This window comes from Mugil cephalus, chromosome 12 (genome assembly GCF_022458985.1).
Source record: "Mugil cephalus isolate CIBA_MC_2020 chromosome 12, CIBA_Mcephalus_1.1, whole genome shotgun sequence".
NCBI lineage: Eukaryota > Metazoa > Chordata > Actinopteri > Mugiliformes > Mugilidae > Mugil > Mugil cephalus.
In genome coordinates this window covers 25,024,129-25,043,565 of record NC_061781.1, presented here as the reverse complement: position 1 = coordinate 25,043,565, position 19,437 = coordinate 25,024,129, and the positions used below count along the sequence as shown (strand labels likewise).

The window sequence follows — 19,437 nt, the reverse complement described above, 5'->3', positions numbered from 1 at the left end:
AGAAATAAAGAAAATAAACTGCATTTAAACGAGAAGATGAAGTAGGAACAATATGTTCAAAACAAACTTAAAGACATGATAAAGATCTGCTTAACTCTGCCTAAGAGACATTCTGTCCTTTACCTATTCTTTTTATATTGAACAGCTGCAGACTCTCTCTACTCTGGGAGTTAAAATAAATATATTAAAATATAAATAAAATATTAGACTTTATTTGTCTAAATGAAATGTCGGTGCAGTGGCTCAGAGCACAGCAAGAAAATCTAAAAAAAAATAAAGATAAATAAATTATAAAGATATTACACAGGCGGTAATACAGCAATTATGTTTATGCCACATACTTTCTACTATTGTGCCTATTTTTTTTTTTTTTTTAACAAACTAAAAAGTTTTCCAACTCTTATTTATGGGGTGGTGGGATAACGTCGGGTGGTGGGATGACGTCGGGTGGTGGAGGGCCTGGGGCCCCCCTTAAAAATGAGCTAGACACGCACGTGGACCATTGAACAGGATGGCTCCGTCCAGGCGGAGCTGGTCTCCTCCAACCAATCACAGCGGCCGAGGGCGTGGGCGTCAGTCTCTTTTTATAGCTGCAAGTCTGCGCCTGTGACTCATCGTCTCTCATTCGGCGCGTTTCGTCGGGCTCGATCTTTCGTAACGCAGTTGTTACCGGATATACTTGGACCCACGAGATTCTCTCTCATTGCCCGACAGGATTGAGATGTTCCATTTTAGGTTCTCCACAGTGCTGAAGGAGTTGTTTGAAGCCACCGTCCATCGCCCCTTCCCCGGGTCCAGGCAGAGGAGCTGGTTACCGACCCGCCACCACCGCTGCTGCTGCGTCAGCGCCGCCTGCGTTGGTGCCGGAGCCGGTGCGGGGTCTGCGCCGCTGAAGGCTCTGCATGCTCCGGCTCTCCACGCCGTGACTCTCCGCGCCGCCGCTCGCCGCTGCGCGTCCGGCGCCGCCCCGTTCCGCTCCTACTGCGCTAAAAGCGAAGGCGCCGCCGCGGTGTTGGACGAACAGCCGAAGAAAGACGGAGCCGACGGCGAATCGGCCGCTGACAAGTAGGTTTCAGATACTTCGTCGCTGAATGAGCTGCGTGTCTCCGCGAAAGGTTCACAGAGAGTCATCGTGACGCATGCGGACGCGTGCGGATGCGACGCCGGCCAAACGCCACGTTAAAGCCGCATAGAAAGCGGCCGGTAATTAGGTCGATTAACACCTTCTCCTAACGACATGTTTAGAAAACAACATGTCACCGAACACACGCACCGACCAACAAACCGTCCATTCATTCATCATTCATGCGCGATTCGTTCCTTCTTACCGGGCGCAGCCTGCGGTGGCGTAAGAATTTCTAAGTAGCTGTATAAATACGCCACCTTCAGACACCAGCAGCTCCTCTAACGAACTCGGGAGTTAATCGGGCTTTTAGCTGTGCTGTGAGGTTGTGCGCACTAACATGTTCGCTGTGCGTGTTCCTGTGGAGATAGCGCACAACGTGCTCCTCCAGCGCTGAAAGTGAAACAGCTTCGGGCCTGTTACCGCGTCAGCCGCAGAGCAGAGGCTTTTAAATGGTCTACATTCAACTTTCAGCCGAGTTTTGACCGCCAGGACTGTAGCTGGAGTCAGAATAGAGTCACGGTTCTGGATGAGAGGGGCTCGGTGCTGGTGACTGGGAACCTGCTTCAGCCTGACCCTTCTGGTGTTTTCTGCCGTGACCTTCCACGTGACAAGAAGCAGAAGGTCACAGCTGAAGGGCTCCACGCCTCTGACAGAGACGAAGCCTGAGGTCTAGTCCTTAATGAATGTTCAGCCACTGCTGTGACTCAGAGCAGAGATGGAACCAAAGCTTTCTGAAGCTATTTCAGACAAAGTATGTGACATAATCTTTATAGTTATTACTGTTAATGCGTAAACGCAGGTTGTTTATTTGCTGTTAATAATCACAGAGTTACTCAGAAGGTACAAGAGGACGCACAGCAACAAATTAACTTTAACACATTTGAATGTTGTCACAGCTGCCATTTAAACACATATTTTATAAAATAAGATACGTTTTGGTAAAGAATGCAGTTAATTCGTGTTACTGCGTTTATAAAATCATGTTCACATGTTTTTTGTTGAAGTGTGAGGTGTGTTACTGTACAGGCAGTTTGTCACAGTAGTGATTGTGAAATAAAAACATGAAATAGGATTTAAATGGAAACATTATGTTGGTTGCATCAGTCCAGTAAGTTTCTCTGATGGTTTTTACCCACAGGTTCCTATAAAAACCTCAACTTCCCTTCAGTCCCTGAGAGCTTCAGAAGCTAAACACTTCCACCACAAAAAAAAAAGCTAGTTACTGGTTACTATTCTCTGCCTTTCCTCTCTGTGCTTACAGGTGGTTTAGACCCCAACGCTGTAGCTTGAAATGTGGCTGTGACGATGCACCACAGTAGCTGTGATTGGTCGTCTTGGTAGTAGCATGTTTCCTCTTTAGGAACCTCTTCAGCTGCTTCTCCATCTCTGCCATTTACAAATCGATTTTTTTTGGATCAATAAAGAGTTGGTGACTGAGGAGGTTTTGAGATACAAACGTTCGTACGACTCGTGTTCTGTTAAATTCTCGGTGAAAGTTTCAGTCTCCGTTGTTGAAAGTGAAGCAGGAAGTAGAAACAAAAATTCACCTGACTGGCAAAAAAAAAAAAGACACAACGCTGACTAGTGTTTGGGTGGTGTTGTTACAGAATGAGCCAGACTGATGCGGCACGAGTGTAAATGTCTCACACTGGTGTCGGTGCATAAGTTACTGCATCTGTGTCCTGCAGAACCATCAAAGAGCCTTCGATCAAAGCGGATATAAAGGATATAAAGGGTTTGGGGGTTTCAGGTGCTCTCACTAATACTCGTTCTCGGTTACACAGACACGTCACATTTTCAGCAGCGAGGCCGAATAAAACATCTGTCCCAGGACGACACTGGGATGAATTTCATAAGTAATCTAGTGTAGAAACTAAACTGAAGTTGGGACCAAAGACTCAAAGGCCGGTTCAGTCTAGGATCAGAGCTTTAGGGGGATTTAATGCAAAAACTACGGTGTCACAAACGTTTTCCAGCTGTTATTTTTCGGGGTGGTGGGGGCCTGGGGCACCGCTAAAAATGGGCTAGACGCACCTATGGCTCAGAGGTACAGACCTCCAGGGAAATACATAGACTGATAGAAAACAAGACCACAAACTACTCTTCTCTTTACTTGGGTATAAATCCCGTGATTCATATTTTCTGGGTCAGAGGTGTTTGTGCGCATGATGTCGACATTGTGTTCACTGATTTCAGACGATGACTCACGACCGTTGAGGGAAATGTGGTTAACGATGTACATACCATTCTATGTGTTGTGAGACAGCTGGTCTGTGTAGCTGGCATGGTGCACCAGTCACCAGTCACATCGCTGCTCCGGTTCAGCTACTTTCGAGATGTTTGCACACTGTGGTTTCTACCTGCCGACTGAGCTGTAATACAAGTCAGTTCCAGAAGTTTATTTTTCCATTAATTTGTGCCAGAGCGTGTGTGCGTTTACTGTGCATACAATCCACATGCCCAGCAACATAAAAACACAGGCAATATACCGCACACACAAACGCACCCAACATACCAGACATGTAGATAAAAAGAACGTGATAAAATAACTTGGCATTCTTCACATATGTCTCTGCACATAAACAAAGACTCTTCCATCGACTTCAGCTGGTGTGAAATGCTTCCACGTGGCGTTTCTCTGTTAAATAAGGCGACAAAAAGATGCAGATATGTAGTAAATCGTAAGCTGAGCTAATGGAAAGTTCAAAACATTTAAAGCTGATGTATGAAATCTTGTGCGTTCACATAAAACCATGTAGCAGAAGAAACGGCGTCACATTTCGCGGTAGCTAGCGTCACGATGAGCTAACTTCTTTAATGAAGTGGTGCTAGCTAGCTTACATTTAGCATAGCTCGTTAACCAGTAAGCTAGCAGTAGATTTTAATTTTCAGTCGAATATCATCTACGTCTTATCGTCATCAACACCTGCTCGACTGTGTGTGTGTGTCGTCCTTTGGCTCAAATGTTTGGCTTCAACACCGTATCTGTGTTGTGAGTTCAGAAAAGTTGTTTTAGTTGTTCAGAATTCTGCAAATCATCGTGCGTGTGATGAAGGAATTCACAATGCATTTAAGGGGTGTGGCCTCAGTCGTTCTGCAGGAAGTAGCGTGCTGTGATGGAAGAATAACATGTTCTACTCAGTTGTACTCGCATCAGATCTGAGTGTCTTAGCCAAGATTATGCTCCCATGTGTTTTTCCACCAACTGTATTCATGTTACTGACTTTCAACTTTGATAATTCCCGTTAATTCCCCTAGAAAGTTTCCAACTTTGAAGATTCACAGAATTTTCCAACCCTACTAACATCCTTCCAAAAGTGCGAAGGGCTAATTACATCGATATTTAAACGATCCTAAAGATCCTAAAGAGGTAGTAGTTGGATAAAATGTGTCCGTCGTTCATGAGTCTGATGGATGTGAGCACAGATCTCTTGGTCCTGTAAACTAGCTGCTGATTAAAGAAGGAAACATTGGAACAGGTTACTTGGCAGAACTGATCTCAACATGGTCTTATTAAGGCTTCACACTTGACACTTCTTTGGTTCGGTGCCATCTGCCTAAAGCAATTGGCTGGTTCAGTTACACATTTAGTAGGTGGAGGTGAATAAGATTAAAGTATCAGAAACGGAAGAATTTCTGTTGTTGTGCACATGATGGAAACAAAAAGTGTGTGACTCCCGGCGTCGCGCCCTAAATTACTGCACAACGCCTCTGGTGTACTGTTGTTAACCAGCCGTGTGCTTATTCTTGATTTTTTATTTTTATATTTATTTTATTTTTAGCTTTTATTCTGCAAAATGTTCACGAGCGCTTCCCCTTCAAGTTGAGCTTATGATTCAATGAACTGAAAGGAAATAATAGAAGCTCTGCTCTTTACATTGTATCCAGGAAACTCTGGAAGTGTTTTCGCATACATCGATGAGCAGTCACTCGGTAGCTAATGTACTGAGCCATCAGCCCGTGACACACAGATGTAAAATGTAGGCAAAGCTGGTGTTTTCGGCTGTTTTCACACCTGATCTGTTTGCAGCTTTTGGTGCATTTGCTCATTTAGTTCAGTTCGTGTCGGCTGAAGGCGGCTGAGAAAATCAGTTCCCGCTAATGCACGAGATGGATCTGCAGCACATGGTAATCGGCCATCTGTGGAAGAGTGGAAGGATTCGAACTATTTGGCGTCTGTTGGGAACCGTCCTGCCTTTTTTTTTTTTTTTATGCTTGTTGTATCTTTCAGAAGATTAACGGTTCTGTAGACGTCCTGGTCTCAATGAACGTAAACCCATCCATGCCGGTTTTTAATACGCTGATATGAGAACTATTCTCCCTTCCATTGGACGACCACCTCATCGTTTGCCTTCGGGTTTTTTCTGCAGTCTGTGCATAAAAAACACACTTCAGAAATGCAAACACACCTTTCCCCACTAAAGAGCATGTGTTGGCGGTTAATGAGCTGTGCATCAGTCTGCAAACACACGTTACACTGGTTGTGTGTCAGATTTTTGCCTCCGTTTGGATGGGTTCCCTTTACCATAACAACTTACTCGTAAACAGACAATGAAAGGTGGAGCATCTTCGCATGTCACTTGCAGACCCAGCTATTGGTTCTGCGTTTCAAAAAGGGGACCATTGGTGACAGGTGTCGAGTCAACAGCTACACCGTGTCATTATTCATGCCTGACATGCAGCTTTCCAGTTCATCTCGGTTTGTTTGCACACGCTCAGCGGCAGTTACTTTGGCTTTAAGTCGAGTGTTTACTCTGTGGGGAGCAGACAATCGGCCAAAGAAGAAGAAGAAGAAGAAGAAGAGATGAAAGGAAATCGGAGGCTTTAATCTGTGCAAAGTAAAGCGCCTGTTTAGGAGGAGTTTTCGTAGAAATTTGGATTAGCATTATAACTCATTTGGAGAATTAGTGTCAGGTATTAGTTCTTGGGAACATGCACCAGGCCAACAATGAAGCTTCCCTTTCAGTCCAAATATCCCCAACTGCCCTGTAGTGAGCTGAGAGGGACCTTGCTGCTGTGTCATTAGCGGCATGTGAACGCACCACAATGTTGTCTTTATTAATCCAAGAGCCACAGAGGGCTGGACGGGACTAAAGGCAAGAGAATTCCTGGAATTTGGGCCCGATCGCACAATGCTCCAGACACCAAGCACCAAAGAGACGCGCTAGGAGGCCGCGGTTTGGTTCCCACATCAGAATATCACATATACAGGTTACGAGGGAGCAGTCACTGATCTGCATCCAGTATAAATATGAAAAATTTATCAGTTGATGGATGTCTGCAGAATTGAATAATCGGATCTTTCCTGTCCACATTCCTTTGGTGATGGATGGACGGATACTTTATCTATCCCAAGGGAAATGTAGTGTCCAGTATCATCATTACGTAGAAGCTATGGCGTCGTGTAGAAGGTGGTGGACATTGGTCATGATGGAGCAGAGTTTCCTTCTTTTTAGAAGAACACGATAGTCTGGTCCTAGTCCTTTTTTGTGGACCTCCTCGTTCACGTTAAAGACAACCAACCCAACCACAGACGAGCTGTTGCATTAGCAGAGTTTTGCCTTTGATCAGTCCACTGTGCGAACGGACACACTCTCCTCTCAGGCTGCTGCTTATGCTCCGATAGCCTATTTCCTGAATGTGTCACTGGAATCCTTTACTAATGTGATAAGACTGAATAAACAAGTCCAGATAAGCTCTGTGTGCACTGGCAAGACAGGTGGAAATAGGCTGTTGTGGCCGCGGCTAAAGGCCAATCCTGCTGTGTGCCAACCACCTGTGGGGCTGTTGTTGTTGTTGTAACGTTCCAACACTGACTGAGTGTATTTTTACATGTCGTTTATCTCCTTTTTTTTTTTTTTCTGTCCCAGGAGAAGAAATGCAGGAATTCTTCCCAGTTTGGAGGATTTGCTCTTCTACACAGTCGCAGAAGGCCAAGAGAAGATTCCTGCTCACAAGTTTCTCACAGTAAGTCCTTCAGCTTCATGGTTTGTGGCAGAATAGTTGTGCTAGTGGTCACATACCACGGATCTAAACTAGCATTCATTTCTGTTCAGAGCTGCTCCTATTTTTATTATTAGGAACTTATTTATGTTACTTTCTTTCTCTTATTTTAGGCTCTGAAAGCCACCGGGCTTCGCACTGGGGATCCCAGGCTGAAGGAATGCATGGAAACCTTAAAAGAAACTCTAAAGAACACTTCAGACGGCGTCACACTGGACAGGCACCTTTTCAAGAAGTGAGGCTCGTCTTGTCTTGTCTTGTCTTATCTTGTGTTGGTATTTTATCTCCTCCATGTGCCTGGTTGTGCAGCCTTTTACTGATGCTCTCAGCGTATTTATAGTGGCATCCAAACTGAGGCTGTTTCTAATACACAACTTGCTATTGTACATGTTGCTAGAGCTTTGTCTGCAGGAAATCCAAAACGTTTCTCGTGCATATGGTGCTGTGTAAAAGACTCTGCCGCTAATTAGCCTGATTTGGCTTCATGCACTTGTGGGCTTTTATTATCACAGACGTGGTATTCTGTGTTTCTTGTAGTCTGGGAAAGCTGCCATTCATCACTCTATGGATTCATGTTGGATCATAAAATCAGAATATGATCAAACGGTTCAGACGAAGCTTCTCCATCAAATGCTTCCACTAACATTCACAGAAGTTTGTCAGACTTGAGAAGGTTTTGCAAACTTGCTTTGACGCGTCAGTCGCATGCAGTCACGACATTTTCGCATGCTATTTGTGGTTTGTTCATCAGGTGTGTCCAGAGCAACATTGTCCTGCTCACGCAGGCCTTCCGCAAGAAGTTCGTCATCCCAGACTTCCAGTCCTTCACCTCCCATATCGATGAGCTGTATGAGAGCGCCAAAAAGCTCTCTGGAGGACAGGTGTGTCAGGAGTTAATCGACTCTGCATCAGCAAACTACCATCACGCACTCGCAGGAAAAATCCATCCTTGAACATTTTTGAACAGATCTTCGTCGTGCAGCACGTTTGTGTTTGAACGTTTTGTAGCTAAATGTAGATTTGAGGCCTGACACTAAAGGTGAACACAGTAACATTTTTAACTAATAGATATCACCATTAAACTTCTCCACATGGTTACTTAGATATAATATTTTTCGTATTACAAGAAAGAAAGAACTCCTGTGTCTGACCAACACGTCACAGAGTGGGCTCAGAGTGGGCACGGACAAAGTGAAGTGAAATGAATAATAAATGTGGATTTTGACCACTTTTTAACCGAGTTCAATAGAAAACATGTTAATGAAGCAAAACAGCAAAATATCTCAAAATTGATCAGTGGGTGAAAAATCGTGTTTCACCTTAAAAGAGAGAAACAAAATCATGAAAGAGAGGATTTAGATTTGAGCAGAAATGTAACTACGCAGCAGAAGAGCTGGTCTTATCTGGTCCTCTTGGTAGCACCATGTTTCCTCTTTTTTTACGTTCCCAGCTGCTTTTCCATCGATGCAGTTTTCAAATTGATTGTTTTGGTTTCATTGTGAGTCTGTACCGATGAGAATCTCATCATGGAAAATGAAAGAAATGAGTTTCTGTAATTCGTTTAGTTTAAAGAAGAACAAAAAACACTTTGTCCTAATTTGGCCCCTTTTCCAAAGTGTCCGAGGGTGGATTCTTCCTCTGAATGTCTCACGTTGTTGTTGTTGTTGTTGTAGTGTGTGTGTGTGTGTGTGTGTGTGTGTGTGTTCAGTGGCGTGTGTGTTTCCACTGAAGAGACGTTAGCAGTGTAAGGTGACACTCTTTCACGTGCTCGACCTTTTCTTCCAGGTCGCCGACTATATTCCTCAGCTGGCCAAGTTCAGCCCGGACCTGTGGGCCGTCTCTCTGTGCACGGTGGACGGACAGAGGTGGGACACACGCAGGACACATGCAGGACTAGGACATAATTATTAAAGGGGTGGTGTCATTTAAGTGTCCTGCTGCTGCTGCTCTGAACATTCCTGTGTGACATGTTTTCGCCTCTGGCTGGTTAAATGGCTGCAGGACGGCCTCCTGCGGCTTCAGCGAGGAAAACAAACATGACGTAGTTTATGGAGTTTAACAGCAGCAACTGGACACATTAGTTTAAATTAAACAGAATTACGTACTCGTACGTGTTTAATGACTCGATGTTTGTGAAGCTTAGGCTGGTTTTAAAATGTGCTCCACAGCAGTTTTCATTCAACATTATGGTTTTATTTATAAGTGTAATTTTCATAAAGCTGCTTTTATTTCTCGGAAAACTCAACTTTCATATGTAGTTTAACATGTCACCTGTTCTTTGATGGGTAGTTGTAATATATTAGATAGATATTTTATTTATCCCATGGGAAATTCAGTGACCAGTAGCTTATCATTATAATATAAATTTATTTAGTGATTTATTCTGAACGTGCAAGTCATATGTTTACTTGAGCAAATAAACAGGCAGCTGATACAATCTAAAAAATAACTAAATAAGTAAAATAAAATTTAAAAAAATAAGAAAATATAAAAAAAAGCACATTAGTTTCACTTCCATGTCTGAAAAGGCATGGGAAGAAGTACAACTTATTTACTCCCACTTCTCCATAAATTATTAGTAATAGTTGTTTATCTCCCTTTTCCTTTTACATTACTCCTTAATGCATAGGTGGGGTGTATATATAAATATATGTAAAACATAAACTACCATAGTTCTGCTCCAATGCTCTGAATTTCGTTGCATAATTTTATGGATAAGTAATAATAATCTTGATAATCAACGCTTATATTCTTCATTGCCTTATTTTGAATTTCTTATTTCTGGTCTTTTAAATTGCCGCTGCATCGTTAACTGGCTGCGTTGTCTTTTGTCCCTCTGCAGACACACCGTAGGAGACACTAAGGTCCCGTTCTGTCTGCAGTCCTGTGTCAAACCTCTGAAATACGCCGTCGCCGTTCATGACTACGGGACAGAGTACGTGCACAGCTTCATCGGGAAGGAGCCCAGCGGCCTCCGCTTCAACAAGCTCTTCCTGGATGAAGATGGTGAGACTTTGTCTGGGTTCTTGTATTTCCAGCTCTAGAGTCAAGAGTCTATATTGTCATTATCAGAACATTTTGCAGAGACTCCCGGCTTAAAAAGCACACACATAATACACAGACGTTTAAATAAAACACACTCAGAGAAAAAGGAAATAATGTAATAATGGACGTAATGAGGGCGGAGACTGAGGCGTTTTCTTTGTGAATAGCAGCTAAATCATGAGACATGTGGACGTCTTTGTCGTCATGTCCTCCCCGTGAGGTTTTCTCCTGGGGCAGCCACGGGGTTGTACTGTTAGATGACAGGAAGAGGATCACACACCAGTGAGGAAATAATCGTAAATTCTCTCAGATTTGAAGGAAACTCCGTAGTTATGGAGTTTCCACAGCTTTGCTGCAGCTAAAGGGAACAGGAAGTAAGGTCGTACCTAGGAAAGGGGCTGGAAGAGGAAGAGGAAGTGTGTGTGTGTGCATCATTTTGACCTAGTGAACATGTTCTAGAATAGAATAGAATAGAATAGAATAGAATAGAATAGAATAGAATAGAATAGAATAAAATGCAATGCCCTTAATTGTCAATATACAGTGTACAATGAGATTCAACAGCTTGTGCAGTGCAGAAAAAACACATATATGTACAAAACAGTGCAAAGAACGTGTTATTTACAAAGATTTACAAGCTGAAGTTAAGATATACAGAAGGTTTTTTAAAAAAGACAGAATGGACGTAACAGCAGCATCAGTGTTTCCCTGTAGTCTGTACAAAAGAAAAGAGATGCATCAAATAATATGAATTAATAGAAAAAGAAACAAAATGACAGAAAAATAAAAACTTCCAACAAGTAACATAAGTTACTGGTATGTTTTTTGAAAATGTTTGAACACATCTGGCCTTTATCAGTATTAATATGTCATTATTCAATGTTTTCTTCCTCTTCTGCTAAATAATAATGACATTATTTATTATTATTATTTATTTATTTACAGACCTCTTCTTCTTCATTCCTATACTTTGCTAAAATCACCTTTGTATACTTCAAAAACTACCATGTTTGAAGTTCCCTCTGAGATTATTTGTTCTTTGTTCACTTCCTCGGTTATTTCTTGTAATTTGTCTCCTGAATAAATCAAAAAATAAATAAATAAATCTACATAGCTATGAGTTAGCTTTGGAAAGTGTCACTTTTAGGTCCAGATCCTCCTTCTCATCACTGAATTATTTTTCCATGGTAGCCCTTACACATTTTCCCCTCTTTTCTTTTAGTTGTTTCTATATATATTTTAATTTTAATAATCTGTGTCTGCCTTACCATGCAGATATTGTGGTAAACTGACTTTATTTACATCAGACCAGGGGTGGACAAATTAATTAAGTCCTCATTAACCCAACACAAGCCCACATATCAAACACGTCGTATGGCCTCAGATATGATTTAATCTGTAATATCTAGGGTCAGTGTTTGGTCTGTATATGTACATACACAGGTCTCTGACTTAACGTTTGCACTTTGATCGTCTACATGCTAACAGGCTAACTGAGCTCTTGTTGTTTTTTCCAGATAAGCCCCACAACCCGATGGTGAACGCTGGTGCTATTGTTTGTACTTCTCTGATAAAGGTAAGAAGTCACGCAGTTTTTCCTTTGGTGTGTTTTTAACTTGCCGTCTGTGTGTGTGTGTGTGTGTGTTTGTGTGTCGTTTCCTCTGAGCTACTTAATCCAGGAGATAAAATGAAGGTTGTTGTAAATATTGGTAGCAGATAAGGCTTAATGCAGCTACTTTAGCTAAATCCAGTCGGGATTAATGGTGCGTTCCATTTACCTCAGAGGGCAGAATTTTGATCTGGTAATGACGTCACACACCTGAGTTACAACAAAACAAGATGGCCGCCGCCATGACAGCTCTTGCCTTGGCTGAATATAACTTGGTGGAAACTTCAATATTTACATTTTGAGTGCAGAGTGAAATTTAAGTTTTAGCTAATATTATTACTATAATGTTAAACTAAATTTAGGCTATTTAAGTTCCACTGATTGTAAATGAACAGATAACTTGAACCAACTCGTGTTTTTTCTTTACTAGAATTATTCACAGTGATGAAATCTACAAGACCAAACGAGGCAGGAATTTATAAAATATTCAAAAGTTTTAATTTTTGAAAAAAAATCCACTGTTAATCCCAGTTTGCCACGATGGTGTTTGGCTCTTTTGGTTTTATCAGGCTATTGTTTTTAGCCGTTGTTAGCATGACATGGGCTTGCAGTTCCCATGTAACACATGAAAAATTTAAATTACACTGTGACGGCATTTCAACATATATGTATGTGAAAAAATACTGTCTGTGCGACTGATTTAACCTCCTGAGACCTGAGCTTTTATTGGGTCTGCGTTTTTAATTTAATAAGACGTATAAAAACTAAGCTTCACCTTTGAACAGGAAGTAGTAGTTTTGGAAACAACAAAAACAAAACAATGTCCTCATGTGGACATTGGGATTATTTCATTATTTATATTATATTAAAGTCACCAATGTGTGACAAAATATAAAACTGTTTATTTTAATATCTGAGCAAAGACAACAATGAAATCCCAACCTCCTCAAACGAGTACTTGCTAATAATAACGTTGTAGCTCGTTGCTATTGATCATATTTGTTGAATTTCAAAGTAGGAACGTTACTAAGAATAAAATAACTTTCAGCCATAAAATTCAATGATACCTTGTCCTGTGATCATCTGGAGAATGAATCCGCTGTCATGTTTTTACACCGCCTAGTCTGTTGACTCGAGATGGCAGACTAGAGCGTCCACTAATGAGGACAACATGACTAAATGAAGCTGCAATAAAACCTAAAACATAATGTCCCCATCTGAGGACATTGGGTCTCAAGAGATTAATGCAACAGAACCTAATCAGTGCTAATAAATGAATATTACAGGAGCTTCTAATCACTGTTTACACACGGGGCGGCCATCTTGGAAACTCAACTCAGGGTTAGTGAGGAATCTACGACTTCGGAGGATGTTGTACTTGAAAATTCCAACTCGGAAATTCCTGCTTCCGAGTACGAATGGAACGCACCATTAGACTCATAATGAGGCCGTAGTAAGGACACGTGTTAAGTCATTTTCAGAAATGGTCTTGCAGTATTAATCATGCTCAGTGTCTGTTGTGTTAACATGACTCTTGACTCAGCTCGGAGTAATTTTCTAGGCCACCGTCTTAGCCTAGTGCAGCACGTCTTGTTGCGCTGATTAAGATTTGTTCTAATCCTTCCTGAAGGACACTTAGCCGGCACACACGCTGTCATTGTCTGAAAATAACACCACACATAACACACAAAGGCAGGTGCACACACACATTCCAACTACGGTGTGTTAACGATGAGATCAGATAAGAAGCCCGATCAAAACACACGCCACAGATAGAATGACCTGGCCGCCATCCAACAAAACCACCTCACAATAACAAAGCGCAGATTAACATCGCGGGCGGCCTTTCACAATCAGGTTGTCAGGTTTGTCAACACTTAACGCTGTAAATGATTCTTCTGAGGTTAATTTTTAATTTTTAACCCAATTCAATGAATTATTAGCACACATATAATTACACAAGAGCAGATACTGTGTGACAGTTGTGTTTTCTCAGCAGTTTCATGCTTTTTTTTATGTTTGTTTCAACAAAAATGATGAACGTTTTGCAGAGGTGACCTTTGTTAATCCCAGTTTTTGTCTCAAGCTCTTTGAACCGTGTGTGTGACTAATGAAGTGCTGCATCTTTGCTGTCGTTTGAACCTCTCGGAGGTGTGATTATCTTTATTTTTTTTTTGTTTTTAGTTTTAATTGACTTCAGAAGAGGTAATCTAGAGAGGGAAGAGCTTCATACAGTCATTTAATGTTAGATGGAGCCAAAGTCATCTAACCTGTATGTAATGTATGAAGAGGCATGCTGAATGCACGTGGCCTGTTTGATTTGATCCCACTTCACTTACCGGAACTCTCGTCGAGTAAACAACCATGTCTGTGTCTTTTGAGTGTCCACTCGTTGTTAAAATCTCATTCCTCGTTTTAATTTGTGCCTGTTCTGTTTCATTATCACCTTGGGAATGTAACCCTGACTTAAAATAATCGCACACGCTCTCATATTCTTGATTAGGTGACATTAAGCAGCATTGCAAAGCTTATATATGCACAGCTACCGGCTTTAAATATTTAAACATAACAAGGGCACAGATTCATAAATACATATTTTTTTAATTGTGCATTTAAAACAGAAATGACACAGTCCAGGATTTATAACTGGTTAGCAGAACTACAGAGTAAATGGCTGCTAACATACACACAACAGTAATGAGTTTGGATTCTTCTTAAAAAGAATAGTTCAACTTTTTTGGAATGGAACATTAGGGCTGGGCGGTATACTGCTATTTTTTTAATATGTTGGTGTATATGGAAGTAATGTCTATGGGTGTAGGTACCAGATCTGCCCGGTTGAGTATTCGGCGCTTCTAGATGACGTCACGACGTTGACGTTTTGTAATTGGTTGGACAACAGGAAGAAGCGGAAGAGAGGTTAGCAGTTAGCGGTTAGCAGTTGTCATCGAAGGTTTTGTTTTCTCCTTTATTCTTTGGATAAATTGGTGAAAGCTATATTATTATTTAGTCTTTTTTTTCAGGCAAAAACTTTTAAACCTTTTTAACCTTTAAACTTTTCTGCGCCTACTTTACGAATGAATGGATTGAACTCGAATTATTTTTATCACTAATAACGCGGGGCCATCGTATTTTCTGTGTTTTATGGAAAATTTAAAAATAGAAATGAAATCATTTATTGACCTATCTCTTCCAAACAAATTGTAAAAAATAAACTCTTTTTGTCTGACCGCGAACCGATCTCGCAGCCCGAGCCGAATGGAGCCGAACATACAGTGACGTCATCTGGAAGCGCCGGGTACTCACTCGAGTAGATGTATGTGATTACACGCAGCGCCGCTGTTACGACTGTGACACTGTAAAATATAAAGCGGCAGAACGAGAAGACTTGTGCCAAAAATAAGGTGCCGTGTCGCTTTGTTTTAAGGTGTCCAGACCTTCCTTGATTTCTGGGGACAGTCCCCGTTTTGGATGACCTGTCCCCGAAAATGTCCCCAGTTTGAGCATTTTATGAATGAGAAAAAAAGTTGCGCCTAGACTAGAGTTATTAAGGTATCCTGCTGTTGACATTACAGACACAGCAGTTTAAATATGAATAAATATGTCAAAAATAAATGAAACCGTAATTGTCCCTGTTTCTTCATTTCACCTTGATAATATTTAATTCGGATTTCACACATGAGTAGTTGGCGCTAACACGGGGCCTTGCAAACCTGTTTTACTACCATTATTCTACAATATTTACTCATCGTCACGGTAAAATAGTCCAGCTTCGGTTAATCAACTGCATCAATTTCTCTCAACCAGTAGTAAACACGTGATTATGCATGAAAAAAATAAATAAATACCATGATATACACCGTTGGTCATACTGCTCAGCCCTAGTTTTTTTTCCATGGCAACGCCAGGAAATAGTCACTATCGTTTTATTCCTAAAATCTTGAACTATTCTTTAAATGTATCTTATAGAGAGAGAAAAGCAGACTAATTTATACCTAAACTCTGTAAAAGAAACTCAGGAATCATTCAAAGACATCCTCATTTGTTTGGAGAAGATAATGTGTGTGTGTGTGTGTGTGTGTGTGTGTGTGTGTGTGTGTGTGTGTGCGTCCTCATCATCTCACCGTCGTCGTCACCAGTGTCTCTAATGTGTTTTTATTTATTGTCATGAACTGAAGCGGTCGGTCGGGCTGCACAGGAGGCTTTTAAAAACCTCGGTGGCAGAACTCTGGGGGGGTGGTTTGCCCCAAACTGTTGTTACATGGTGCTTGAAGGCTACATGTTGTTGCTGTTTTTGTATGTTGCATATTTTCCAGACTTAGGAACTGTGGGAAATAATGACTGCTGCTGCAGGTCAAATGACGTTGGTAATTTTTTCTTCCTTTTCCATATCTATCTCCTCGCTCTCTCCCAGTCTCCTACCTCCCCCTCCTCCCTCCTTCTCCCCCCTTCTCTCTTTCTCCTCCAATCAGCTCTGTAGAACCTCCCCCCTGTTTAGTGACTCTTTAACACCTGTCACTTATTTTTTTTGATTTGTTTTACTGTAAATGTAAAGATACAAACTCATCTAAAACATAACGAGTTGCACTTTAACTGTGCATCTGTGTCCATTTCTTTTCTTTTGCTGTGTTTTCTTTCTTGGACAAAAGCCGCTTCAGTGTGATTTCTGATAAATATTTAATCCCAGAAGGAGGCCATTTCTCCCTTTCTGTCCCTTCTCCCCTTCCTCCCTCTGTTTATGCTGACAGACTCTGCACAGATGACCTACGCACATCCTCAAACATAAACACAACTGTACCTGTATTATGTTAACCCGTAATACAAACATGCCCATATGCACCCGTATGTAGACACATGCACACAGTCAGGGCTGCACATTCGTTCAAGACACTTGGTTTTTACAGTTTAGATGTATGTAAATAATACTTCTCACTCCCATTAATATTAAATTCTTCCCTTTTTGTAACCTGCCGACACACCACTAGTATTAATACCTTGTGTGTCCTTTCACACTTTTCCCATTTGATTTTTTTTTATGCTCCGTTTCTAATAAAAATTGATACACGACAGCTAATTCTGTAGTTTTAATTTTGTCAGCTGTGTCATTTATCATTTTCCTGTTATCTGTGATGATGCCGTGCTTGTCCTCTGCCACGTCTCCGTGTGAATGGACTTCACTAACTGCTCCTTCCTCTGTTCTCTCTGCAGCAAGGTGCAAGTAACGCCGAGAGATTTGATTATGTAAGTATTAGTCAGACCTGGCGTCACTAAAACCAAAAATCTTCTGTCTCTAGGAATCATTAGTCACACAAAAGAAATTTGTTGCAATCAACCGTCAATATTTGCCCTGTATTTAAAAAAACTTGACATATTATACTTCAGTCCTGCCTATTTATTTATAAATGCATTAACTCTTTCTAAATCCTTTAATGAATTTCTAGCTGTTAACTCTCATGTTCATTCTTACAACACAACACACATATCGTTCCTTTCAGCCGAACCTCACAAAGTCTTTGAGGTTCGTTACTTTGGAATTCAGATTTTCATTTAGCGAAAACATTTACATCGTTAATTAATTTTAAGTCCTTTAAAATGCACCATGTCTCACAGTAGCTTCCAGTTACACATAAACCTTAATTCTTAATTTCATACTCTTAGTTTTACACCAGGTTTTTTAGGTATGTTGAATGAGCCCAGTTAGAGTTTTTTGTTGTTGTTTTTTCTTCTACATTATTGTCTCTGTATTATGGTGCAAATTAATAAATTCCAAAAATCAACTTTAATGGATGTTTTCCAGTTCCTTGTTGTGGTCACTACGGAAGCCCTGAGCGGTCATGTGTCATTTAATATTATTTCCTCCGTTTTCCCGTGATGACGAGTTCATTTCCTCTGTTTACTTGAGATCTTGATATATTTAATTCCAGAGAGTTTCATCACTCATGTTCTGCCGCGCTGCCTGATGCCTTCAACACTAATTAACACGAGTAACAATGTAGTAATAACAGTAATGATGATAATAATAATGATAATAATAATAATTTGCTAGATATAAGGTTCCTACACAAGTATGGAAAATGGAAAGTAGTGAATGGAAAAATGGCTAATGGCTAAAATGTCACTACATAGATGATCATAGATGAATAAATTTATTTGGGTTTGATCTTAACTTATTTGTATGAGCTACATTATTTAGCTTTAATCTTATGGAATTTGAATATTTGGTGCCAGAATAATGAAAACAAACGATTAATTCCATAATTGATTTAGATGATACACAACTATTTACTCAAATGCCATAAATTAGATTTTGAAGTTTTAAATGTGTTGATTACGTTAGTTTCTTGACATCTTGAGAAAACAGAGGAAAAGAACTTGTTATCACAGAAAAATGTAGGAAATAATAAAATAATATTTGATGAATGTATGACCACTTAGGGCCTCTGTAGGTTACACTAAAAAACGTTTTTACCCATCTATGTCTGTTTAAAATTTAATTGTCAACGGCGTCTAAGTGAATGTATTAAATGTTCAGTTTGGTTGGGATTGGGACAGAAGCACCAGATCGTCCTCTGATACGACCGCTCACACTGCAGAATCTAACCTGTGGCCATGAAGTGAAAGAACCACTGAGTCACTCTTTGCTCCTTTCTCTCTCCAGGTCATGAACTTTCTGAAAAACATGGCAGGAAATGAATATGTGGGGTTCAGCAACGCCACGTAAGTCCCGCCAGTGTTTCTCGTCTTTTCCTGTTTTTCTATGACTTGCTGTGCGTTTACACGACATTTATGAATGAATTCTCTCCAAACACCAGATAACGATGATTCAGTTTAAAAACTGTAATAACCCTGAATCATCACATACAGGCAGCAAAGTGTGGTAAAGCTTTCTCTTTTGTGCCTTGTCAAAGCAAAGTCCAATTTAATTATATTTTCAGTGTTCAGAAGTGAAATTAAAGCTCATATATACACAACACGTGTTACCTGTCTATAGTATACATTACTGGGAATTAGGTGATGCACCAATCAGAGGATATTTAAGGTTTTAGTTACTAACAGATGTAGCAACGTTAGGACTGCAAGATGCAAAATGTAATTAATTATTCCCTTATTGATCCTTCATGGAGGAATTCTTCCTCTGCATTTGACTCATCCATTCGTTCACACATTAGTATCAGGAGTGTGCAGGGATGGGGACCGATACCCGTACGTCTAACAGGAGGAACCAGACCAAAAACCAACACAGATTCTGCTGCTTCATTTCGGTGCCACTGAATTTTTAAATTACCGCTCCCTTAGTTCTTTTTGTTCCTCCAAGAACTTTATTCAGCTTTTCTCCTGCATGGATGGAAGTGAACCTTCAAAATGTCTAAGACCAAACGTTTGTCAAAAGATGCAACAAGGAGGAAACACCTGGAATTAGATTCAACATCTGACCACACATAGTATTTTATTAAAGGACCAGAAACACAGCGTCTCTGATGCCTGACAGCTTTTAACCTGCTGTTTACTCAAAGCACCACAGCCACAGACATGAACTACTCCTAAGAAACACTCCACAACTCCGCCGCCGTCTCTACACACCCACATATTTGTGGGTTTAGGTAAGAACTGAGCAGACTCACGTCACACACTGTTTCTCTGCTCGGTTCCAAGA

The 19,437-nt window shown here is 40.8% G+C and overlaps 1 protein-coding gene across 2 annotated transcripts in view; it reads left to right on the top strand.

Annotated features, from left to right (window-relative positions):
* The first annotated feature begins 396 nt into the window (after nucleotides 1-396).
* glsb (glutaminase b) overlaps nucleotides 397-19,437 on the top strand; it is a 34,008-nt gene continuing 14,967 nt past the window's right edge. The window contains exons 1-9 of one of the 2 annotated variants that reach the window (XM_047600390.1): nucleotides 397-1,065; nucleotides 6,997-7,093; nucleotides 7,243-7,364; nucleotides 7,881-8,010; nucleotides 8,915-8,994; nucleotides 9,972-10,135; nucleotides 11,692-11,750; nucleotides 16,992-17,024; nucleotides 18,442-18,500. In XM_047600390.1, the coding sequence (XP_047456346.1) occupies nucleotides 722-1,065; nucleotides 6,997-7,093; nucleotides 7,243-7,364; nucleotides 7,881-8,010; nucleotides 8,915-8,994; nucleotides 9,972-10,135; nucleotides 11,692-11,750; nucleotides 16,992-17,024; nucleotides 18,442-18,500 (1,088 nt within the window). In that variant the 5' untranslated portion in view covers nucleotides 397-721. The remainder of the gene's footprint in view (nucleotides 1,066-6,996; nucleotides 7,094-7,242; nucleotides 7,365-7,880; nucleotides 8,011-8,914; nucleotides 8,995-9,971; nucleotides 10,136-11,691; nucleotides 11,751-16,991; nucleotides 17,025-18,441; nucleotides 18,501-19,437) is intronic. The other variant, XM_047600389.1, reaches the window with a different exon arrangement.